General features: G+C 32.3%; 1 protein-coding gene across 9 annotated transcripts in view; it reads left to right on the plus strand.

Annotated features, from left to right (window-relative positions):
* The window catches only part of LOC145333978 (uncharacterized), a 227,647-nt gene extending 207,397 nt beyond the window's left edge, over positions 1 to 20,250 (plus strand). Inside the window, exons 16-36 of one of the 9 annotated variants that reach the window (XR_013884660.1) lie at positions 553 to 619; positions 1,056 to 1,117; positions 2,034 to 2,105; positions 2,479 to 2,545; positions 3,155 to 3,219; positions 4,105 to 4,200; positions 5,263 to 5,343; positions 5,985 to 6,063; positions 6,839 to 6,915; positions 7,925 to 7,989; positions 8,816 to 8,863; positions 9,895 to 9,971; positions 10,539 to 10,640; positions 11,397 to 11,418; positions 11,804 to 11,845; positions 12,769 to 12,898; positions 13,496 to 13,631; positions 14,598 to 14,636; positions 16,500 to 16,644; positions 17,597 to 17,753; positions 18,686 to 20,250. Coding sequence is in view for 6 of the 9 variants with exons in the window: in XM_080179243.1 (XP_080035369.1) it covers positions 553 to 619; positions 1,056 to 1,117; positions 2,034 to 2,105; positions 2,479 to 2,545; positions 3,155 to 3,219; positions 4,105 to 4,200; positions 5,263 to 5,343; positions 5,985 to 6,063; positions 6,839 to 6,915; positions 7,925 to 7,989; positions 8,816 to 8,863; positions 9,895 to 9,971; positions 10,539 to 10,640; positions 11,397 to 11,418; positions 11,804 to 11,845; positions 12,769 to 12,898; positions 13,496 to 13,631; positions 14,598 to 14,636; positions 16,500 to 16,644; positions 17,597 to 17,661; positions 18,684 to 18,731 (1,585 nt within the window). In the remaining 3 variants the exon portion in view is untranslated. Of the gene's footprint in view, positions 1 to 552; positions 620 to 1,055; positions 1,118 to 2,033; positions 2,106 to 2,478; positions 2,546 to 3,154; positions 3,220 to 4,104; positions 4,201 to 5,262; positions 5,344 to 5,984; positions 6,064 to 6,838; positions 6,916 to 7,924; positions 7,990 to 8,815; positions 8,864 to 9,894; positions 9,972 to 10,538; positions 10,641 to 11,396; positions 11,419 to 11,473; positions 11,496 to 11,550; positions 11,573 to 11,781; positions 11,846 to 12,768; positions 12,899 to 13,495; positions 13,632 to 14,597; positions 14,637 to 16,499; positions 16,645 to 17,596; positions 17,754 to 18,683 lie in introns of all 9 variants that reach the window. The other 8 variants (XM_080179243.1, XM_080179245.1, XM_080179246.1 and 5 more) reach the window with 8 other exon arrangements.
* The last annotated feature ends 6,051 nt before the right edge of the window (positions 20,251 to 26,301 follow it).

Below are 26,301 nucleotides of genomic sequence, written 5' to 3' on the forward strand. Positions count from 1 at the left end.
GTAGATTGATATATATATAGTTGTGTAGATGGATAGATAGATAGTTGGGTAGATAAATTGATTAATAGTTGGAGGTAGATGGATAGGTAGATAGTTGGGTAGATTGATAGAAAGATAATTGGGTGGAAGGATAGATGTATAGTTGGATAGATAGATTGTTGGATAGTTTGGTAGATGGATAGATATATTATATAGTTTGGTAGATAGATAGAAAGTTTGGTAGATGGATAGATATATAGTTGGGTGATAGATAGACTGATAAATGGATAGGTAGATATTTGCGCATAAGAAAAGTTTTTTTTTGTGGGAGGTGGATTTCTTTGCGATTTATCTTTGGAGGGTGGACTGGAGGTCAAAAACTAAGTTATAAACCTTCATGGATCAAAAAGAAGATTCATTGTATAATGTGAAAACCATATCGGTCAAGCATTTAACAAGATCATAAGCTTTACCCAGACAGACAAAAAGATAGACATTCTGTTTTTATTTATATAGTAGTATCTACACATTGAAAAATTATTAAGATTTTCTACTAAATTTAATAATTCTTAGAACCCAGATGCAAAGAGAAAGAGAAGAAACCAGAGACTTAATCTCCAGCGAAGCCAAACTAATCCAGGTACTATTGTAGCAGATTTCAGCGGTTTCCTTAAAAAAACTCTAACTTTAGGCTACAGTTTATTTTATATTGAGGTGATATAATTTCTATATGATGAAGGTTAGTTTGGTTTTACAAGAAATGACAGTACTCTTTTTTTTCATTTAAAAAAAGCATCAGTTTTCATGAAAACTGTTCTTGTTTAAAAATGTGTTTCAATGCTTATTTTACCAATTAAGTTAAAGAATATAGGTGATAGAGTTAAATAGCTGTTCCATACCCTATTAAAGGCAGCACTTCATGTGATGGACTTGATCCGAGTACAAATTGAAAGTTTAAAATATCAGTTTGACACAACCAATGACAAGTGTTGTATGTTCCTTTCCCCTTCTGCTATTGGCGAAGTTAGATAATATGTCTCTTTTAATTAAATATTTTATCAAATACTTTTTTTTAGGATTCTTTAGACAACAATACCAAGGAACTAATGGATATCATTAAGAAAGAAAAATCAGATAGGTAAGAAATATAGTATAGATTTATATACAGACAACTACCTCCCTTCCTATTTCAACAACCCTTTTCGTCTGCTTCTAAATTATTCTCTGCTACTTGGCTGTGTTTTAAGAGACACCATTGGTTGATTTTCAATGACCTAATAGACAAGGTTGATGCGATGGGGAGATGCAGTTATTTAACCCTTTCTCCCTCAGTGTTTTACTCTAATTTAGTCATTATGGAATAATTACCACATCTGTATTTGTTTTATTCTTCACGCGTTTTGAACTTTTCATATTTATTTTGGTTATGGACGAGTTTGCAATACTTTTATAGCATTATCTTGTAGTTTAATAAAGTCATATTATTGACGTATTGACGTTGAAGTTGTAAAATCGTTAACCAAAGAAATTTTAGATAACAAAAGGTTTCGTGATTTCTAAGAAAAATTCATGTTTTGATGGCTCGATATGTTTGTAAGGGAAATGTAAACCATCCTTGACTTGAAATTTATAATGAATTAGCCTTAAACCATCCAAAGATCTTTATAAAAATAAATGGAAAACTCAATGATGTCAGTGGTTAGTTAGACTTTCCTGGACAAACATAAAACCTTTATCTTTATGTTAATTTTATACAATTGCAATTACTAAAACTAAAAATTTTGAATCTAGAGTTATTTTTTTCATGGATAAGGGATAAGAGAATGACCGATAAATTGATGTACATCTCCAATGATGATACACAAAATTACATCTTCTGTTGATTACAATTAGTGGTTGAAGTGTTTGGACACTAAACTTATTGAACCAACCAAACAAAATTTAGTCAACGAATAAGAAAACGTTATTGGGAACTAGTGTAATAAAGAGTCCAATGTCTCCTACTTCTGAAAACAATCATAAATACAAAACTATTGTACAATATCTTTTTTTAGAGAGAAGGAAGTAGAGAGTGTAAAAAGAAAGATAGAGGATGAGAAACAAGAACTTCAGCTTAGTATTGACAGGTAAAATTTATAGGTATAGATATATATTCCAGATAACTACCTGTATCAAGTGTTGGAGATTTTTTTCGTCTCATAGCAAATTGCTTTCTTCTATTTTGAAGTGACTTGGCTGTGTTAATATTTCTGACACTATTGGTTACAAAGACCCAATTGAAAGTCGGCACAAGGATGGAAGCGTTATTTTTTTCAAGTGTGATTTCTCTTAGGAGGGTGGTTGTACCCTCCCCTATAATTGTCATAAACCTTCCCAGGACCTATGAGAAGCTAAAGTGTAAAGGAGTACCATATTGGTTTGACAGTTAGCGAGATCTATTGGTTCAAACAGACAGAAAGACAGACTCATATTCATCCTGTTACTTTGTTCTTGTTACAGGGACAGAGACAATATTACCAAGAGATTAAACGAGGAACATGATCAAAGAAGAATTGAACAAATGGAGGTACAGTCCCCAAAGTTTTCTAATGACGATTTCTTATTTGTTGGCTAAACAACTTTTAGGGATTTATTGAATTTAGAATGGTTGATAAATTATGTTGAGTTTCAAAACTTTTCAACCACTAATTGTGTTCTACAGAAGGGGGTTATTTTTCTGAATGATCTTTTGGGTTGTATATCAATTTATTGGCCATTGTCTTCTCCCTTTAGATCCCTTCCTTAAAAGACTTGTTAAATGGATTGTTAAAAGTCTAATCCTTAAAAGCTGTTTTGTTAACAATTATTCAACGGCTAATCCTTATTGATTGATTATTTGTATGTCCTTAAAAATTGTTTGTCTTTGCACCAATTTTTTAGGGGGGAAGAATATTGCATGAAAATTGAAAAATCGTCTAAACTCATATTTAACTATAAATATAATAGCTCAAAACCATCCTGAGGGCTATAAATAAAAGCTTCAATATAATGTAAAACTTAAAACCTTACTACTTGATTTTTTGAAGTATAAAAAAAATGAATAATGGTGTAATATACAACTCTTTTTTCTTCCACATATTAACAGCTTTAAGATGAACTTTAAATAGGGGGAAGAATAATATTATTTCCAATTTAGGTTCAACAAAGACTTGAAAATACAGAAAAGTCTGGAAAGAACGATATGCAAGAACTATTCAACAGGTTTGTCTGTTATTTCATCTATCGTTATTTCCGTCAATCTTGTAACAAGAGAACATAGTTCCTCAAAATTTGTCAATAGGTGAAATCATACATACAAAAATCCATGATTAATGAGTATTATAATTATTTTTTATATATAATATAATTTAAATTGAAAAGTTTACTTTTTAATAACAATATAATATCCACAAAATTTTTATGAAAGTTTGAGCATTAAAAAAATATTTGTTTTATTCTTTAAGCTTTAACGTTTTAACATTAATTATGCAAAAGCGTGTAAATGATAACCTATACAAATGAGAAAACGTATAATTAGTTAGGTATGCAGTCTAACCCTTTAGGTCCGAAATTTTTTTTCTCAAAAAGTTTAATAACAACGTATTAACGGATCTATCTATCTATCTATCTATCTATCTATCTATCTATCTATCTATCTATCTATCTATCTATCTATCTATCTATCTATCTATCTATCTATCTATCTATATATCTATCTATCTATCTATCTATCTATATATCTATCTATCTATCTATCTATCTATCTATCTATCTATCTATCTATCTATCTATCTATCTATCTATCTATCTATCTATCTATCTATCTATCTATCTATCTATCTATCTATCTATCTATCTATCTATCTATCTATCTATCTATCTATCTATCTATCTATCTATCTATCTATCTATCTATCTATCTATCTATCTATCTATCTATCTATCTATCTATCTATCTATCTATCTATCTATCTATCTATCTATCTATCTATCTATCTATATATCTATCTATCTATCTATCTATCTATCTATCTATCTATCTATCTATCTATCTATCTATCTATCTATCTATCTGTCTATCTATCTATCTATCTATCTATCTGCTAGAGTGAAGAGGTATGAAGAGGAGGCTAGACTGGACAATGATGAAGTGAGACAAGCCCTGCAGAGGACCTGCGCCGGACTCGATGAAAAGTTATCCAGGTAATATGGCTTCGAAACCGGATAATATCGGCTGGATGATGCAGGTTTTCAGCAGTAGTAACAATCATGTATAGCATCGAACTAAAGACAATTTACCATAAATATTATCAAAAAGTCATAAGATTAATACCAGTTTTGTTAGTCCATAGAGGCCGAGCTAGTTTAAATCTTATAGTTTTTTTTATTTTGATATCCGCGGGAAGCTGTCAATTATACAATGCGATAAATAACAATCTTTAACTTTACGAGGTTTGGTGATTTATATTACAAAAAACTACAAGAACACATGAAATGCAGCTGCAAATGCTTTTCTAAATAAGGGGGGGGGGGGGAGGTTTAATGCAAACATGTCTCGTAATCAATGATTAAATGACACTTAGAATTCGAATTTCGATCTGAAATTTTTCATGAGTAATCCTTGGTAGGTCTATTTTCCCTAAATCGAACAAAAAGTTGGAAAAGTAACGGCTGGCGGCTCAGCCGTTTAGCCGTTTTTTGCCTATTTTCAGGGCAAATTCATATCCAAAAAATGGCAAAACGGCTGAGCCGCCAGCCTTTAGCCGTTACTTTTCTAACTTTTAGTTCGATTTAGGGAAAATAGACCTACCAAGGATTATTCATACAAAATTTCAGATCGAAATTCGAATTCTAAGTGCCATTTAATCATTGATTACGAGATGGTTGCATTAGCCCTCCCCCCCCCCTTAGTTTAAGTGTCTTAATTTATAGATAAAATCTTTTAATAAAAAAACTTTTATCCAATACTTTAAATAATTATTTTTTTTTAAATAGTCAAATGTTTTGTTATATTTAAGAATACAAAAATTGCACAAATAACTAACAAAAGTTTTACCAAAATATTTAGCAAACGTCTGTTAAAGATAAATCAGTTATTTTATAATAACAATCAAAAAGATAAAATTTGCTTTGCTGCATTAATTTAGTGATCTTTTTTAATAAACTCTAAACTAACAGTCAAGTTTATAAACTAAGAAAATGAGACAGACACACGTACTGAAGTAATTTGAAGAATATCTGTAACTTAAAATATATTTTATTTAGAGACAAGAAAGAATTGCGCGAAGCTCTAGAGCATGAAACTTTGGATCTCACAAGAAGAGTTGATAAATGCAATATTGAAAGGTAAAAACACATTAAAGTTGTTATTAGATCTATTGCATCCATCCCAAGTATATATGAGGATAAGACAATTAAAATACACCCCCAATAATGATAAAGAAAATTACCCTTACGAAGATTAAAGTATTGTTTAAAAAGTTTGGAAACATTATTTTGGAACAAACCAAAAAAACAGTTTTGAGCCAACGAATAAAATGATATGGTTATAAAACTTTGGGTACCGTTGCAACTAGCCGTGCGGGAAATCTAAATCCTAAAGGAATTTAAGACATTTCTAGCTATACTATAATAGACACGCCTAACGTAACCTAAACCCTTTTAAAATAGCTAAATAATACATAAATAAAAAGCATATAATACCTTTCATGTTAGTGCTATAATTTGGTTACCATTTATATAAAACAAGAATATATCTGTCCATCCATAACACAAAAAATATAAATCGCAATAACTTCTGTTTTGTCAAAGCGGCTTATTCTCATAAAATAATTGGCTTGTAAAAATGGCTTTTTTTATATCTGAAATAAAATTATAAGAGGATGTGGGATTCCCCAAAAGACCTCTTTGGTCAAGTTAATTGGGAAAATTAAAAATAAATGTAGAATCAAGTTTAAGAAAAAAATAATCAAAATAATTTTCTTGAGAATGAATGAAAGCGCAGATGTCCAACAGAAACTGGGTATGCTCGGAAAATCTGCTTCCAGACATCTAGACCAACTAAAGGTATAAATATATATATACAATACATATACATATATCCTTATAATAAAGTAACAGGATATCAGTGTGTCTCTGCGTACAGAAGAATATCGCTAAGAGACAGAGACAGCGCAAAACGGCACCAAAAAAAAAATGACGTCATACGATAAAATCACCAATGAGAGGCGAGTATATATTTTACCATTAGTCAATTACAATGTATTCTGGCCTCTCATTGGACAACTTTATTGTATGACGTCATTTTTTTGGTGCCATTTTGCGCTGTATCTATCGCTAACCACTGAACCGATATGGTTTCCCTTTACAATGTGAAAATAGAGCTAATAAGTAAGCATATAAGGACAGAATATCATTTCTGAATGTATATTGAAGAGTAGACCTGTTACTCAAAATACACTTTTTTGCTGACCTAAAAAGTTACTTTAGGGGCCTAGAAATACAAAATTTTATTTCTCTAAATCTACTGGCTACCTAGCACCCGGCCTCTAAAAAATCAACAGATAACGGTAGCAGGGCGGTTTTAACAATATCTCACCAATTTGCAGGATTTTAGTAGAGCCATGGCGCTAGTCGACAAGTAGGGATGAAGAGATAAAATTTTGTACACTTTAATTTCAAAATTGTAGAAACCATATAAGTATCCAAATTTAACCCAAAAAATCAATGTTTAATTGTCATAAAATTTAAGGTTTTTTGATTTGGTTGTTTGAGTTACAGGAATCTTCAGGCAGGGTTTGAAATTGCTAGTATAATTCTAACAATTCTATAATTTGTTTAGACACGTCTCCAGTCAGAGGTTCAAACTTTGTTAGACTTGATGAAGAAATCAACTTCTGTGGCTTTCAATGCTTTCAGGTTCAGAATAGTTATTTATCACATCTTATTATAGACAGCTTTCCGCGAATATTTAAAAAAGGAAAATATAAGATAAAATCCAGTTTTGTTAGCCACGAGAAACCGAAAGCCCGGGTTAATATAATTAATGATTTTATTTAAATATTCGTGGAAAATTGGCTGTAATACTGTAATGCTATAAATGATTTTTTCAGTATGAGAACCGTTTCTAATCCTGCGCATATTAATCGGTTTCGAAGCAATACTAAAATTTGATTTGTAGTTTTGTAAGAAACTTACAAGATGTTCAAGATGTGTGTACTGCTGGACTGATTTAGTACTCCTTTACGATATGTTTATCTAAGGACCTGGGACTATTTTTGGGGAGGGTAACACCAATCTTCCGAGATAAATTGCCCCTTGAAAATAAATACCAAAAAAAATATTTTAATTTTTTAAAGAGCTGCTAAATGCCTTTAATGGCATTGAAAACATTTTAAAATACCACCAGAGGCCTCTAAGGGCATATCCGCTAGTAGTTGACTATTATAAATAACATTGAAGACATAAAGAATATAGATAAGAAGCAATAATAGTTAAAGTTTTCCAGTTTTTTTAGTAAGTCGCAAAGGAGGTTTCGTGATTTTGTTAATACCCGTATTATGCAAGGTTGGGTGATGTTACTTTTAATTTTGTATTTTGAAAGAAAATGCGAAAAAAGTTTTGCAGCTTATTAATAAAGCAATAACTTTATCTGTAAAAGTAGGATAGGAGCTTATAATAATTTTGGCCGTTTATGTGGAGTCTTCTGCTTCTTTTACATTATATTTATTTTTATTTTTTACAAGTCGATATCCCACACCCTTTTAATGTTCAAGCAGCACTTAAAAAATATTTTTGTTTATATTTCTCTAGGGAGGGAGATGGTACCCTCCCACTAAATAGTTTAAAATCTTCGGTACAGACAGACACACACACACATGATGTTACTTGTACATAAGGATATGGTTTTATGTATTTTGATTTTCAGGGATGAAGGATTAATTGATGGTGGAGAGTGTTATGTTACTTTCTCTGGCTGTAATGTTAATATTGGTAATTTTATACATATATTAAAGTAACAGGATCTCTGTCTGTCTATACCTGTAAGAATATCGTTAATCGCTAAACCGATATGGTTTCCCTTTACAGGTTTAGTACTAGTTTGGGGGAGAGTAACACCAACCTCCCACGAGAAATCGCCCCTAAAAAATCACACACCCCTCGGGCCTCTCCCCACAATTTTTTTTTCATTTTCATTCTTGAAATCTAAATTATGAAATTGGGTTGTCGAATTAACCCCCCCCCCCCCTTCTTCAGGAATAAGGTATAACCAACAAGCAAAATAAATCTCAAATAATATTTGGGGGGCAAATGGAGAGGTCGTCAATTTTACGATGTGTTGCCCCCCAACGACAGCTGAAAAACACGTATAGGTTTGGTGAATTTTTCCCTAATTAATTTCGTTATTGTTATAAGCTGCCCCTTCTTACTTGAATAAAAATGTCTTATGATAAAGATGACTATCACAGTAAAATAGTTATTTAGTGCAACGTATTATATATAGGCTTATAGGCAGCTTAGCGTGGATAATAAAATTTTAAACTATGAGAGAAACAAAGGCAAATAAACATGTATTGTTTTTTTTATATATTATTCGTTTTAAACTGTCTATAAAATATACGATACATGATATTTCAGTAATGCTTGTTTTATTGATCGGTTTCAAAGCCATAATGGAAAATATTTTGCGCATTTGTACAATACGTACATTTTTTTTAAACTTTTGTTTGCCGTATATTTTACCTACGATTTCAAACAGCTTTGCTACTTTTAGACGTAATTCATGGTTTTTGTTAATTTTACATTGTGTTTTTTATAGGAAACGGAATGATCCCAAAATCTGGCATCTTCCAGGCTCCTGTTCCAGGTAATATTATAATAGTCTCCAAAGTAATACGCTAGTCCCCAAAGTTTTATAGAAATATTTTTTTATTTGTTTGCAAAACAACTTTGGGGACTGTTTAAATTTTTTATTGGTTGATTCATTTAGTTGAATATCCAAACGGTTCAATTTCTAACTGTAATCTACAGAAGGGGTAAGTTTGTGTATCATCATTAGAAATGTACATCAATTTATCGGCCATTGTCTCGTCCCTTCAGATCATTGATGATTATGTTAGCACAGTTACATGATTGAATTACAGTCTAGTATAATACTAGAGATTCTAGATTAGTGGTTGAAACATTTGAACTCTAAACTAAATGGATCAACCAATCAAAATTATATCAAAATCGCTAAAGTTGCAAAGCCGACAAATGCATATCATAATTTTTTTGGGACTAGTGTAATAAACAGTCTAATGTACCCTTTTTCTAACTTTTATGTTAAGTGTCCTATTTGGATAGTAAGAGTAGGAGAAAAAAAAGTACTAATAAGTTTTGTCTCTATTATATTTTAACAAAAACTTGATACAGAGAAATTGATTTGAAAAACTTAATCATGGACCTATGGTACACTACATTGTAAACCAAATCGGTTCAGGAGATCCTTCGCTAGACAGACAGACACACACAGATCCTGTTATTTGTATATTTCAATTATTCAAATATTAGGAACATATATGTTTACCATAACTGTGTGTACCTATGATTATAGTGTATACTATATATATAAATATTTAGGAACATATATGTTTACCCTAACTGTGTGTACCTATGATTATAGTATATACTATATGTATAAATATTTAGGAACATATATGTTTACCCTAACTGTGTGTACCTATGATTATAGTATATACTACATGTATAAATATTTAGGAACATATATGTTTACCCTAACTGTGTGTACCTATGATTATAGTGTATACTATATGTATAAATATTTAGGAACATATATGTTTACCCTAACTGTGTGTACCTATGATTATAGTGTATACTATATATATAAATATTTAGGAACATATATGTTTACCCTAACTGTGTGTACCTATGATGGTAAGAAGTGTCTCTTATTCCTGCGCAAAAACCAAAAGGTAATAATTTTTTATAACTAGTGTATATCCGGACGACCGTATCTAGTTTTTATTTACAAAATGTATCTATAAATATAGAGTTATAACCCAGACAACTACCTATATCCAGAGTTCAGGACCTTTTTCGTCTGCTAGCAAATTACTCTCTGCTCTTTTAAAGCGACTTGCCTGTAAAATATTTCTGACGCTATTTTCTGATATTTAAAGCCCCAAAGCAGGCACAGGGTCCACGGGTTGAGGATATTCAGTTATTTAACCCCTTCCCCCTCTATTGTTTTACTCTAATACTTACACATTTCAATTTATGTCCTTGGACTAGTTTTCAATAGATTTTAAATATATCAGCAGTTTAGAATAGTACAAACAGAAAAAAACGCCTAGTTGTAAAGACTTCCTAAAATCTGCCCCTCAAATATTATTTTAGATTTATTTCGCTTGTTGGCTATACCATATTCCTGGGTAAAATTTCATTTCACCTTACTTCATAAGACAACCAAAGAAAAATACAAACATATGTATTAACCTTTGCATTAAGTTTTAAACTAATAGGACAATAATAACACCTAGGATGTATGCGCAATGATTGACCAGGATGGAAACGAAAACCGCGGTAAAACCATGATCACACAGACATGCATGCTGGATCTGGAGATTGGAGAGAGAGTACAGGTATAAATCAGGGGTCTAAAGGGATAAGACAATGGCCAATAAATTAATGTACATCCCCAATGATGGTAAAAAATTACCCCTTCTTGTGATTGAAATTAGTAGTTTTAAACACTCAACTTAATGAAACAGCCAATCCAAATTCACTGAAGTCCCTAAAGTTATAATAAGAAAACATTATTATAGAACTTTGGGACTAGTGTAATAAACAACCAATTGTTCCCTCTCTCTCTCTCTATATATCTCCCTCTCTCTCTCTCTCTCTATCTCTCTCTCTCTCTCTCTCTCTCTCTCTCTATCTCTCTCTCTCTCTCTCTATCTCTCTCTCTCTCTCTCTATCTATCTATCTCTCTCTCTCTCTCTCTCTCTCTCTCTCTCTATCTCTCTCTCTCTTTCTCTCTCTCTCTGTGTCTCTCTTTCTCTCTTGGTAGAAACATAGAACTGTATTTCAGGACCTAAAAACAAACTTTGTTACATAAAGGAACCTTACTGTTAAAGGTTAAAAAATTATACATACTTTTCTTAAATAGATATAACAGAAAAATTATCTGTTTCCCTAATAACGCATTGGCATGCACAGAAAACCCTCTCCCGTTATTTTAGAATACTGGAAAGTTATTTTTTGCTTTATAGGATAATGGGTAACACTAGCCCTTAGGGTTAAGGTACTGCATGAATTTGCCCTGTAGGGTAAGCGCCCCCCCCCCCCCCCTCTTAGACGTTTTTTCATATAGAAATGATTTTTGAATTAATATCTAGGTTTATGCTGTTACTGGAACAGGTTTTACTGATCTGAAGGTTTTTCATAAAGAAATGATTTTTGAATTAATATCTAGGTTTATGCAGTTACTGGAACAGGTTTTACTGATATGAAGATTTTTCATAAAGAAATGTTTTTTTAATTAATATCTAGGTTTATGCAGTTACTGGAACAGGTTTTACTGATCTGAAGGTTTCTCATAAAGAAATGATTTTTGAATTAATATCTAGGTTTATGCAGTTACTGGAACAGGTTTTACTGATCTGAAGGTTTTTCATAAAGAAATGATTTTTGAATTAATATCTAGGTTTATGCTGTTACTGGAACAGGTTTTACTGATCTGAAGGTTTTTCATAAAGAAATGATTTTTGAATTAATATCTAGGTTTATGCAGTTACTGGGACAGGTTTTACTGATCTGAAGAGCTCACATTACACACAATTTTCAGGTACAACTATATCCAGTAATTTTGAACCAGCAACTTGGCTTTAGCTTTAGTTTATAGAAAACTATAAATAGTTTTTCCAACTGCCGATAAATCAAGTGTTTGATTTTATTTATATATAACAGGGGCAAAGTTATATGTCTACTCGTTAGGATCTAGCTATGTGATAAATTTGAATCTTTATTTTGCCAAGACACAAGAGGCTAGGGGCACAACCTTTATAAGTAAAAATAGGTCAAGAATTGTTTTACTTTTAAACTTGACAGAAAATAAACTCAACACTGAGAGATTGACGTACCAAGTAAACTATATACCGGATACTCATTGGTACAGAGAATAACACAAAAAATCAACCATCTATCTTAGATAGCAACCTAGAAATAAATAGTGTATATCTATAATACAAAGTAGAACGATGTCTGTCTGTTTGTGTGTGTGTTTGTTTGTCTGTTTGTTTGTCTGTTTGTTTGTCTGTTTGTTTGTCTGTTTGTTTGTCTGTTTGTTTGTAGCGAAGGATCTCGCTAACCGCTGAACCGATCAGGTTCTCCTTTACAGGGTAGCTTCTCATAGGTCCCGGGAAGGTTTATAACTATTTTCTCGGGGGGTGGGACACCCCCAACCCCCCCAAAAATGAAAAATACCCCCCCCCCCAAAAAAAAAATTTCTTTTTTAATACTAAAATTAAAATAGTGGGGTCGACTAACCCCCCGACCCCCCAAAAAAAAAAAATTCCCCCCCCAAAAAAAATTTTTTTTTTCTTTTTTATTTTAAATCTAAATACGAAAAATTGGTTTGATCAAACCTCTTGGGGCAAAGCCCCTTGAGGCTAGGGGCGAAGCCGCTAGTCGAATTATAGGAAGCACCCACAACTATTATTTGAATTTTATATTTTACCCACCACAGAGATTTAATAAACCAGTTTTTAGGTTTGCTAATCCGTCCCTCAGCTGATATGTACGACGAGGCTGCCAAGCTTACTTACGGTGAAGAGGACGAGCTTAGCATTAGGGAATCATTTAGAGGCTTCACTCCTACACCCATGGATATTGAAAGAAGGTAAAGTATAACATGGACAATGGAAGCAGTTTACAGTGCCTAATCAAAAATGACGTCATACAATACAAATGACCAATGATATGCCAGTATACATTGTAATTGACCAATGGTAAGATGTATACTGGCCTATCATTGGCCATTTTATTTGTATGACGTTATAATTTAATAGAATTTTGACAATTTAACCTATAAGTAGTGCAGCAATTAAAATATTAATTGCATAAAAAAAAGAGTACTGTAAAGTTATTTTTGACAGTCAACAAAACAATCAATATTACTTTTTCTGGGAAGCGTAGTATTAGTCCTTTTTTCTCTCAAATAAATTGAAAATAAGAGTGGGGGGGGGGGCAAGTTTTTTTTTATACCTTACCCATGCAGGTGGCTCAAACTTACAGTGCTCCAACCCTGCCTGCAACATTGAGCCTGACTTATTACCTAACTTAACTTAACTTAAAACACAAACACAAGAATCCCCCCACCCTTCTTTACAATTTAACATAAGTGAGAGCGGGTTTCTGTGCTCTACTTGGCACATTAAGGGAAACCACCAAAATTTGATAAATAAATGCTTCATGGTATAACAAAGTTACTATTCAGAGCTGCAAGCCGAGCAAGTGTCTCACGGAGGTCTGTAGAGCCGCCACCAGTGCAGTCTAACGGAGCCACTGTAAACACCATCCCCATGCCAACCTCTGTACCCATCCCCCAGTCCATCCCACTTCCCGTATTAAAGGTAAGCATAAAAAATAAAGGGCCTGTTGAACAATGATACCCCCGTCCCTTTCGTTTTTAAATAAATTGAAAATATGGGGGTGGGGTGGGGGGGTGGTTGTACATTTTTTTCCATGCCTTGCCATAGTGAGAGTCTCTAAACCTACAGGGCCTATAGCTGTGGTTCCTACCCTGTTTCGAACATGACCAATCCTAACCTGACCTAAAGTAAGAATTTAAAAAACCAGTAGCAACCTCACCTAATTTTCATGTCAAAAATAAGGAGAGAGGGATCCATTGCTCATCAAGATACTTTTTGTGAAAGCGCAAAAAAGAAAGTGTAACGTTAAAAAATTTAAAAGCATGAATTTCGAAGATTTATCAATAATTGAAAAGAAGTTTAAGTAGAGATTTTTAGCGTGCCCTTTATAATTAAGATTGTGAAGGCCTACCTTTCCCTTTCTTAATTCCCTAATAGTTTTACACCTCCCAATGAATCGCTGTTCACGCCACTGTTAATTATTAATGTTTTGCTGCCATTCGAACCTTAAACATTAAAAGGAACTTAAAAAGTAAAATAAATAAGAAATAAACTATTTATAAATATTTATCTTTTTTTCAAACAAAATTTAAGACTGCCAGCTTTGCATAGAATAGATACATACAAACAGTCGTAAATACAGAGTGAGGTGGGGTAAGTTTAAACGCAAGGATCTTAGGAATAAGACAATAGCCGAAAAATTGATGTAACCCCCATTGATGATACACATAATTTCCCCTTCAGTAAATTAAAATTACTGATTGAAAACTTTAAACACTCAACTTAATGATCCAAACAATCAAAATTCACTAAAGTCCCCAAAGTTGTTAAGCCAACAAATAAAAAAACTTTGATATAAATCATGGGGACTAGTGTAATAAAAATCCCATTGTCCCCCTTCTCTCTATGGTTTAAACGTGTTAAAATTGAATGATTATCTTAATTTAGAAGGATGTGAAGGCTAATAGTAATAATGCTCATAATACTGTAAGTAAAAAATAAAAAGACAAAACAATAATAATTGTCCTCTTAGAAAAATTATGACCAAGAACCTTTACAAATGAACTCAAAACAATTAATTTGTATTTAAAAGTATGTCTGTTTAATTTGTTTTTAGAAGCTTATATTTTGATGTATTTTTGTTGCAAAACTGCTCTACATTTTTCGCCTTTAGGTCTGTTATGCTGTGGTGTTTTTCTTACGTTGAAGGGATAAAAAAATGTGAAAAAAATATGACCTATAAAAAAGTTTAATTGAAAAAATACAAAAATAATCAAAAAATAATATTTGTCTTCAATGTACATTCTGAAAAAGCTTCGCTATTATTGAACCTGCCCGCTATTGTTAAAACGTCTAAGAAGTGTTGTTTGGCTTTTATTCTTATTTGTAAACATTATTATCAATTGTAGTTTTCTTTATAAAATTACTTCATTTCATTGTTTTGTATTGTTAATACACATTTTGTATTATGTTTAAGACAATTATTTGTTGTTTGTACTACTACTTGTCCCAGCTATTTACAATGCAATATTTTTCTAAAATTATGAAAAAGTTACTGCTGCACCACTTATTTGCTTAATAAGACTTGTTCTCAAGAGAATCTACTACAGTTAGGGAGTTGAATCCATTTTTATAGAAGCAGAAATATAATCTATGATTATGGTTTGGACCCTCTAAAACTGTAATCTACCCTTCCACTTTCCCCTCTCTTGGTGAAGATATCTTCAACGCCGATACGATTTTTGAAATATAAGATTCCACTTTTGTCTCTCTTGTTGAAGATATCTTCACCAAGAGAGGCAAAAATGGAATCTTAAATTTCAAAAATCGTATCGACGTTGAAGATATCTTCACCAAGAGAGGGGAAAGTGGAATCTTACATTTCAAAAATCGTATCGGCGTTGAAGATATCTTCACCAAGAGAAGGGAAAGTAGAATCTTACATTTCAAAAATTGTATCGGCGTTGAAGATATCTTCACCAAGAGAAGGGAAAGTGGAAAGGTAGATTACAGTTTTAAAGGGTCCAAACCATAATCATAGATTATATTTCTGCTTCTATAAAAATGGATTCAACTCCCTAACTGTACTATTTTAAAAAGTATATTAATATACTTAAAGTAAATTTTTTTTTTTTTCAATCGCAGTTTAAAGAAAGTTTATAGGCAATACAGCGCTCTAATTGCTGAAAGACTGCCACACGTAGACCCAGTGCCTTAAATTTGACTCCAGCTTCAATAACAAAAAAGTTAAAAACATCTTAAAGGGCTGGGAAAATTTCATATATTTTCAACTATCTAAAATGTCATTTTAAGATGCCCATAACTTTTTGGTTATTGAAGCCAAAAGCTTCAAATTTGGTTGTTTTTGGTCTACTTGTGGCAGTCTTTTACAAGTTAGAACGGTGTATTTCCTGAAGGCTTTCTTTAATATAATATGTAAATGTTTTTTTTTTATTATTTTGTACTTTTTCAGTCTTAATTTCGCTATTGTTATAGTCAAATGCTTTTTTGAAAATTGAATAAAGACATACATACTATAACATTATACACAAAAAATAAAAATTCTTAAAGATAAAAACAATCAAATATAAAAGTAAAAGTTTCTCGTAGTAATTTTTCTTTTGAAAGAAGAATGATGGATAAAATAATTTACAACCCCTTCCTTCTCCAAAGAAACTTTTGCACGAAAAAATGGGGAGAATATTATGTTATCTTTTATTGTTACATCCTTGTTAATATCTAGTAAACTAAAATGTTTTCAACTTTTTAGTAAATTATTAAATTGACTGCTTTTGTGACTTTTGTTATTTATGTATCTATCTATATTTGAACTATCTATCTATCCGCCAGACCTTGAGTCCCGAGCCGCCAGCCGCCAGGATGAACGGTGCCAACGGCTCCAACGGAGCTGGCAGCCCTGGAAACAGCCAGAGTGATCCTGCGCCGGCCGCTGCTGAGCGCTCAAAAAAGAAGAAGGATGAACAGTCTTATCTAGGTAACAGTTTTTTTCCAGTAATAAATTCAATATTTGTTTTCTATATATTAGAGTTTTAGCTTTAGCTAGTTTAGGTTGGGTTATATTGGGTACATGGTATCTCCATTCCAGCAGGATTCATTGCTCGACAAGCACTTTGTGGGAAAGCACCAAAATATAGTATTTTTTAGGGTAATAGTATAAACAACAAGGTCAATAGAAAAAAAAAATATTTTAAGGTCACATATAAATTGGTCGTCATTGACTAAGGTAGACCCCAAAAAACTGCTAAAATGATAAAACCTTACAAATATTCTTTTTCTTGAATTAATTCAGTTGTTGGTTATGGTTGGTATAACAGAAACAAAGCTCACAAAACTTTTTAAAATGTTTTAAGTGTTTTTTCAATTTAACATGTTTAATAAAGGTTTCGTGAATTTATTTTCAAAATGTCCTTTCATAAGGTTTCGTGATTTTTTTCGAGAATAATTTGTTCTAATAGTTTAGAAATTCCTTTAAAAATAAAGAATTATTGTGTCTGATTGACCATCTAGGGTAATAAATCTATTATTTTAGCCTTGGAATAATAAAGATGAACTGAATTTTAAATTCCGAATGTGTACACAGTTTCCTCATCCTAATATTTACTACTAGCTAAAAAAGCTTCAAACTTTCAAAAAAAATTTAAAATTTTGAAAGTTTGGAAGTTTGAAGCTTTTTTAGCTTGTAGTAAATATTGAGTTAAGATAAGGAAACACCGAGGAAACTGTGTACACATTCGGAAATTAAAATTCAGTTCATCATAATAAATGTATTGTCTAAGTATACAAAGATGTATAATCCTGCCAACTACCTGGCCCATGTGGTGGAGACCCCTTTTTGTCTGCTAACAAATTGCTTTCTGTTGGTGTGACATATAACTCATGTCCCCCTTTATTATTTTACTACTGGGATAATAAATATATTATTTCAGCCTTGACTGGGCTAGGAGGAGGGGAACCTAAGCCCCAAGAACAGAAGCAAGAACAAAAGCCCCAAAGGAAATTTTTCACTTCAATAAAAAAATAATACAAAAATTAATATTTTATAATTGAAGTGTGAAAAGTATTTTTGTTTTCAAAAAATTGAAGGTATTATAACGTGTTCGCGTTAGGTTTTTTAAGCAGGAAGAGAGGGGACAATGGTGATAATTTAATTTTTACCCTTTTCATCTATAAGCAGGATAATTAATAAAAAATTAATTTATCCTCCATTGTTCTCTCCATGCATCCCTGCTGTATTTGTAGCCTAGAATTAGACTAGATAATTTTTAAGTAGTCTTTTTTTTGTTTTTTTAGCTACTTATGGATGTTATCATCCTTGTTTCTTCCTTTAGTTACTTTTATTTCTATACATACAGAAAGACATTTTTAAAACATAAAAGACATAGAACTGTGCATGATTTTTTTAAAAACAAAGCTACTCTATAAATAAAAATTACCTGTGTATGTTTGTCCAATTTTTAAACCTATATTTTACTCATTTGCTGTCGGATTTTTAGATTATAAGCTTTTCTATAATTAGTATCTGTCCGTCCGTCAGTAAATCCTAAAAATGAAAGTATTTCCTGATACTATATCTTGTATTTTTATGCAATTTTACAACAAATGTATGTATAATTTTGTTTAGGCTTAAAAGTGAATATTCTGCCCCTCTAAAGAGTTGATGTTCGTTTGTCCTTCATTCTGATTTTAGAGCTTCGCACGCTTTTATGGATGCATTGCATAATGCTTGTTTCATTAGAACTACAAGTTTAAACAAGAGTTGTTTAAATTTGTTCAACACTGCCCTGCACTTGTTTCAAGATTTGTATTTTTTCAATGATGCGTAAATTATGGACATAATCGTTTTTACTTATTTTAGTTTTAAAACCATGATATAAAAAAACCTAAATAGAGACCAAAATAGTAGAAAAATACCTATCCATATTAAATAAAATAAAAACTAAAATCTAAACAAGAATAGCTTGTTAAAAAAACCATAGGTTATTATTAGATTATGATGAAAAATTGCTTGCTTTCAGAAAACAAGAATCAACGAACAGCTTTTACTCTTTCCTTAAGAGATGAGACTCAAACTCCTCACACACAGAAGCTCAATTTAACAGGAACAAAGGGATAATGCATCCAAAGAAAAACTATTTTCCGCCAACTTTATATATTTACTAATAACCAGGGAAGCCGAAAACATTGGGTGGTTTATTACACTAGTCCGCAAAGTCTTGTAATAAAGTTGGTTTTTACAACTTTGGGGACATTTATTGAATTTTGATTGGTTGAGTGTCCAAATATTTCAGCCACTAATTGTAATCTACAGAAGGGGTTATTTTATGTATCGTCATTGGGGATGTAATTTAAAATATCGGCCACTGTCTTACCTTTTTAGATCCCTTAATAATAAGAATTATTTTGTACTTTTATCTGTATAAAAACAGTATATTTTGTCTTAATAGTGAATATTTTTTCTTCAAAATGTTGGCTAAAATAATGCTTGAGATGCATTATTCCTTATTCCTGAAATTTAATCGTTTGATATTCTTATAAGTGCTTTATAGATAAATTTTATATCCTTAAATTGTATAAATACTTATTTAAATAAACATATTTAGTAGAATCACATAAAGATTAGGTATATCTATCTACTACGATTGGTAAACCTGTGTTGAAAAATCATGTTTTTGAGAAAATTAAATATTTTTTTCAGTATGGCTCCAAAATTGATATATCCACTGGATTAGAACTGGTTCTCAGCCATACTGATAAAATTGTATTACAGCATTTTTTCCACGAATATCATAATTTCTCATTTTAATATCCGCGGAAAGCTGTCTATAATACGATGCGATAAATAACTATTCTCATATTTTGAACGGATTTTTGAATGGATTTTATAAATTTTTTTTCTGAAATCCATTAAAATATTGGTTTAATTTTATAAAAATAGATTAACCTATACTATTAGATAGATATAACTAACTTTACGTGGTTTACTTATAATTTTAATGTACATATCAAAATTTAAATTCTTATATTACTTTCGATATTATTGATCCGATATATTAATTATCCTAAAAAAAAACTTTGAATGAAAAGCAAAAACATAAAAAGCTAATTTTCTGACAATTTTTACAATTTTACTTTAACATCTATGCTTTCTTAATTTCTTTTTAAATTTATAGTTTTTTTATTTAATATTTTTTCTCAAATAATAATATTGATTTTTATAATAGAAATATTAAAAGTCAAAGAAAACAGAAATATATTTGTTTCTGAAGAAATCATTTAATAAAAATTATATTCTTTGTTAAATTCTTTTCCATTATGGCTTTGAAATCAGTCAATATCCGCTGGATTAGAATCGTTTCTCAGTTCTGCTGAAAAATCATGTATAGCATCGTATTACAGGCGATTTTCCATGGATATTAAAATAAAAATCATAAAATTAATGCCAGTTTTGGCTCTTGTGTCTAAAAAAAACTTTTTTTATTTTATTATCCGTGAAAAGCTGTCTATAATACGATAAATAACTATTAATGAATTCTTTATAGATTTTTAAGCAGATATGAATAAATTTATAGATATCTATAAACTGTTTTTTACGCAGATCGTTCAATGTAAATTATACTGGTACCCAAAGTTTTATAAACACACTCTCTCATTGATTGTCTTAATATATCTTGGCTGGTGACTCTTCAGTTAATTCAAATAATCGGTTAATAAAAATTTGAAACCAAAGAATTAAAATTCAATGAAAGTCCCCAAAAATGTTGAGCCAACAGATAAGATAACGCGGTTGTAAAACTTTTGGTGCCGGTGTAATTTACAATTCAAAGTTAAAAATCTGTCTATAGAATTGTTGTCGAGGGGAGAGATTTATTTAGAACCATTGCCCTGTCCTGAATCATAACCAAAACACAATCTCTGAAAGTTAATTGTTCTTACCGGAATAAGATAAATCTAGAAGAGTTTTGTAATATTGGAATACGTAAACCATGGGTAAAGGGTTTGCAATATCTATGTACTATCCAGTTTCTATAGTTTTCTGTGTTCCATTGGGTCTTTTGTTGAAGGTTTGTATAAGCCAATGACAAGTTTAATGCTATTATGCTGTCAAGTCACACAAAGAATGTCATAACAGAGCCATGGTGGTAGAAATAGTAATAAGTATATTTTAACTTTTAATGGTGAATCCAATAACAATTAGGTATCATCCAATTTGTTTTTGCATATTTATAGAAAGTACGTCAACTGTTTTGACAACAAACAAAAAAAACAACTGAAAGAATCTTCCTATTTATTTATTATTTGTTGATTCCTAGGACTATCATGTACTATATTATAATCTTTAGTATCTCTGGGTTTTCATCTGAAATAATTATGTCTGTTTAAAAAAAGGTAGTGGGGGAGGGAACTTTAGATTACCAATTTTAATAAATGAAAAATTCAAATTTAGTTTATAGGGGTGGGGGGCAGATGTTTTCATAGTGACAAGTTCTTGAACAAAATGGCTTAGAACCTGACCAAGATTAAAGACACAGCTATGAGAGGGTTGTTATCCATTTTAATTATTGTAATAATTATTTGTAGAACCACTACGAAGAATATCATTTCTCGTATTCATTCGAATCCAGTGGATAGGAACCGGTTCTCATCCCTACGAAAAAACTATGTCTAGCATCGTATTATATCCAGTTTTCTACGAATATAGAAATGTACAATCATAAGATTAAAACCAGTTTTTTTAGCCGGTGCCTCCGGCACCTCGGGGCTAAAAAAACTAGTTTTAATCTTATAATTGTACATTCTATATCCGCGGAAAGCCGTTTATAATACGATACGAGAAATAACTATTAAACCACACTACTATTACATATTTGAGACAGTGTGCCCTTGAAATCGTAATTTTTTTTTTATATTTTTCAAGTTTCAGCTTCTAGATGATTAGGATATGTCCGTACGTCAGTCACATAATAACAAAAAAAAATTAAAATCACAAGAGTTACTCTTGTCTTTTTTTCATTTGCAATAAACATAACGTAATTGTTTAAGTAATGAAGGTATAAGTATTGATGTATGACCAAGAAAACATCCCGGCCCAAGTGGTGGGGACCTTCTGCTTGCAAATTATTTCCACCTCTTTTGTAGCGACTTGGCTGTGTTTATATTTCCAACACAATTGGCGGATATTCAAAGACCAATTCGAAAGTCTACCCGTGGGTATATAGTGTTACATACAGCTCTTGTCCCCTCTATTCCTTTGCAATTTTTTATCCGTTTCATTGGAAAACTAATTTCCATAAATTTGGTTTAGATAAATCATTCATTGGAAGAAATATTTCTTGGTAAACCTATTTAGCAAAATTATAATGGCCTTAACATTTTTCTCACGCTTCCAGTTGCTAGCGATAGTAGCTGGGGATCTTTAGGGATAAGACAAATTGATATACATCCCCAATGATAATAAACAATTTACCTCTTTTGTAGATTTTATTCATTGTTTTAAGAATTACGAAAATAATTGTATCAATAATTCAATCAAATGTACTGCCAATAAATCCCATAAACCGATATTTAAATGTGATCTTGAAACTAACTTACCGCCATATAGCCTAAACCCTGCTATGAAAAGCACTAAGCTTCCCTAAAAATTATTAATCAGGTATTAAAAGACTCAAACATCCAACTTCTGTAAGTATTTGAATAGCTAAGATTTCAATTCATTTAGATATCAATATTAATCTTTGATGAAATGAATTAAATATAGCTAATCTTTTATAAAATCAAGACCTGAAGGAAAATTATACATTATACTACGACGGGTTAGATACATGCAAGGATCATTGTGTATTGGAAGAAGAACCTTTGTCTGAGAGTCCTAACTGTGCATCTTAATGAGTTAGGCCTTTCTAAAAACAAGGCATTGCCTAAACTCATAAGTATATACAACTTTCAATGTCTTTACACAGTTATGTATTCGTTTATCATACTGAATAATTTATATAAGAATGTTAAATAAAAAGGCATACTCCCTAATATTTTTATGTGTTAAGGTGTGAGAAGTTTTATATAGTCGCATTTTCCTTTCTATTTGAAATTGTTAAGTCATAGAGAAAGACTCATTGATTACAAGAATCCCTCCCCCCCAAAAAAATAAAATTACATATTAAATAAGAGCTAAGCAAATCAAATATTTTGGTTTATATATCTGATGACTGTTAGAGTATTACAGATTGAATTAGGGACCAAGTGCTTTTTATACTGGATGATTACTAGTACTGGGAATCTTCACAAGCAAATTTAGCCTTCTTTCTTTAAAAGCAGACAAGAAATCACCTCCCTCGTTGAATTAGATAAAATACAGACGTAAAGACTTTTATAATTATATCTGAATTTTTAATTATGTAAACATAAAAATTATAAGAGTTTAAAGAAATGGATCTTAAAGGATAAATTTATATAACTCCCAAATGATGATAAACAAAATTCCCCCCTTTTGTTCTGTAGATTGATATTATTGTTTCATGTTGGAAAATTTGACGATCAAGCAATAGTCAACCAAAGTATCCAAAGTTTTTGAGCCAACGATTTTAACGTTGTTTAAGACTTAAGGGTATCACCATTAATTTACAATCTAACATCCCCTTTCCTCCCTGTTTTTTAAAGGTGTGCAGAGAGTGGCCCAACTGAATCTGAATGGTTGCTACGAAACTATTTTGATTGTTAGGCCTATTTTAAATAATAGCTTGTGCTACACAGATATTGTTCCCACGTTAGTTCAAGGAGAGTTTTATGTAAGGTTGGATAACCCGCGATCGTAGCTCAACCCGTAGCGCATCCGCTCGATGTCGGGGAGGAGACAGGTTCGAATCTCGGGCCCGAACCGCGTCATAGCCAAAGACGTTAAAAAATTTCCCTACTGCTGCTATGTCAGGTGCGCGACATAAATATTAAGAGGAGGGGGAATGCCTTGGTTCATAAATAGGCGCAACTCATTACCATTCATAGTTAGGATTTCTCAGACAAAGGGCATGCAATCAAAGGGTTGGTTGGCTGATGGATTTTACTTATACAAAAATATAGGAATTATGCTAAATGTGACCTTTTTTATTTCTGAAAAGAGCCTTTCTGTTACATAATAGTCAATATTATTACTTGAATGTTGCTAAATTTATATGTACTCCAATAAAGTGATACTTGCAACTGGCTAAAATATCGTGACCCCTCCATACAACCCATTTACAACATCCCCTTTCCTCCTACTGGATGAACGAACTGACCAATAAATAAGGTCCATATTAGCAACCTGAATTAGTGACAAAAATTTCCCCTGTTAAAATATCCCTTTACATAAAACCTGATTATTTGCTAACCTGACAGAAAAGTAACTATGGTAGAAGTAGACTTAGAAGAATACGACTGTGCTACCCTTGGAATTTCCTTGGGTGCGTAATAATAATCAGAGTACAAGTAGTAAACTTTCAGGTCACCTCATCAACAAGACATCAGACTTATAAATCTAAATGAATTATTACTAGTTCAAATATATTTTAAATGAAAATAAAAAAAAAATATGATTACTTGCATTTGTAGCCAGACGCGTGCACAGACATTGACGTGGGGGGGGGGGGGGGGGTAGATATACCACACTTTTCTGGGATCTTGCTGAGTCAAGTATCAACTGTTGGGAATATCAAAGGATGACTCCATGCAAAATTTGAGCCGGATCCGGCCAAAACCGGCCGTGAATTTTATGAAAAACCGGTTTTTTCCGGTTTTTAGGGGGTATCTGTAAATCGATTCAGCTGGAGCAAAACCGGTTAGAGGTACAAAAAATTTTACTTCACATAAAATTTAGCCAACGCAATTGCCTACAAAAATGTACTTCATCATCAACTTGATTGGACAACTCTTTCCCCTCCTAAATGTCCATTAAAACCTCGGAAACGGCAAAAATCGCCAAAAATCACGCCTTCGGCGGCAAATAACGGCTAAACGGTCAGCCGGAGGCGAATGAAACATAAATAAAGAAATGTCTGCCTCAAAAAGTTGTTCAACATCAAAGAGATGCTGGAAGTCTCTAAAACGACTCCTTCCCCTCCTTTAAGGGGAAAAACTGAAAAAACGTGATTTTCAAAAGTATGCCCACTTCGTGGGTATGGGGGGCACTGAACCCGTCACCCCAGGGTCACCAAATATAAAGTCTAGGCGGCCCACAATGCTGAATTTTCACCAAGTGAAAGTCTTGTGTCATTATCTTTTATGAGAAAAAAGTTATTAATTAATTAAAATTTCAAATTGTGATTTTTTGATGGATTTCTTTGATGAAATGACAGGCTGGTCAATTTTTAGGCCATTTTTTGCTGTTTTCGGCCCGCCACGCCCAAACGGTTTGAGATAATCTCACGGGACCTTTTGCCCGACCTAAGCCTGGTTATTTGCAAGATCTAAGAAGAAAAAAAATCCCAGATTGGATGAAGCATGACGTCGCTGCGTGCCATCAAAAATCGCTGGTCGGCTCATTTTGCCCCCTCAAACCCTCACCTCGTGCCATTTTTCTGTGTAAAGATTATAATTATAATCTTTTGCGTAAGTCTGTTTTTTTTCCTAGACCTCACAAATAACCAGACTTAGGTTGGGCAAAAGGTCCCGTGAGATTATCTCAAACCGTTTGGGCGTGACGGCCCAAAAACCGCAAAAAATGGCCTAAACATTGACCGGCCTGTCATTTCATCAAAGAAATCCATCAAAAAATCACAATTTGAAATTTTAATTAATTAATAACTTTTTTCTCATAAAAGATAATGACACAAGACTTTCATTTGATGAAAATTCAGCATTGTGGGCCGCCTAGACTTTATATTTGGTGACCCTGGGGTGACGGGTTCAGTGCCCCCCACACCCACGAAGTGGGCATACTTTTGAAAATCACGTTTTTTCAGTTTTTCCCCTTAAAGGAGGGGAAGGAGTCGTTTTAGAGACTTCCAGCATCTCTTTGATGTTGAACAACTTTTTGAGGCAGACATTTCTTTATTTATGTTTCATTCGCCTCCGGCTGACCGTTTAGCCGTTATTTGCCGCCGAAGGCGTGATTTTTGGCGATTTTTGCCGTTTCCGAGGTTTTAATGGACATTTAGGAGGGGAAAGAGTTGTCCAATCAAGTTGATGATGAAGTACATTTTTGTAGGCAATTGCGTTGGCTAAATTTTATGTGAAGTAAAATTTTTTGTACCTCTAACCGGTTTTGCTCCAGCTGAATCGATTTACAGATACCCCCTAAAAACCGGAAAAAACCGGTTTTTCATAAAATTCACGGCCGGTTTTGGCCGGATCCGGCTCAAATTTTGCATGGAGTCATCCTTTGATATTCCCAACAGTTGATACTTGACTCAGCAAGATCCCAGAAAAGTGTGGTATATCTAGGGGGGGGTAGCAATGATTGAGTAAAAGGGAAAGGCATTGCTTGTAAATTTCGTTATTTAGGAGGGTTTTCACAAATCCCTTACACTCCCTTTAAGAACCTGTTAGGAAATTTTGAAAATGAAAAAGTTTTCATTTCAGATATAACTAGCAGCATTATCGTTATTGGTGACATGACGGCTTGCTGTCGGTGAGCTGCCGGTTTCGAGTTTAAACCTCACCG

Source organism: Acartia tonsa, chromosome 12, assembly GCF_053477335.1.
Source record: "Acartia tonsa isolate MP-2025a chromosome 12, ASM5347733v1, whole genome shotgun sequence".
NCBI lineage: Eukaryota > Metazoa > Arthropoda > Copepoda > Calanoida > Acartiidae > Acartia > Acartia tonsa.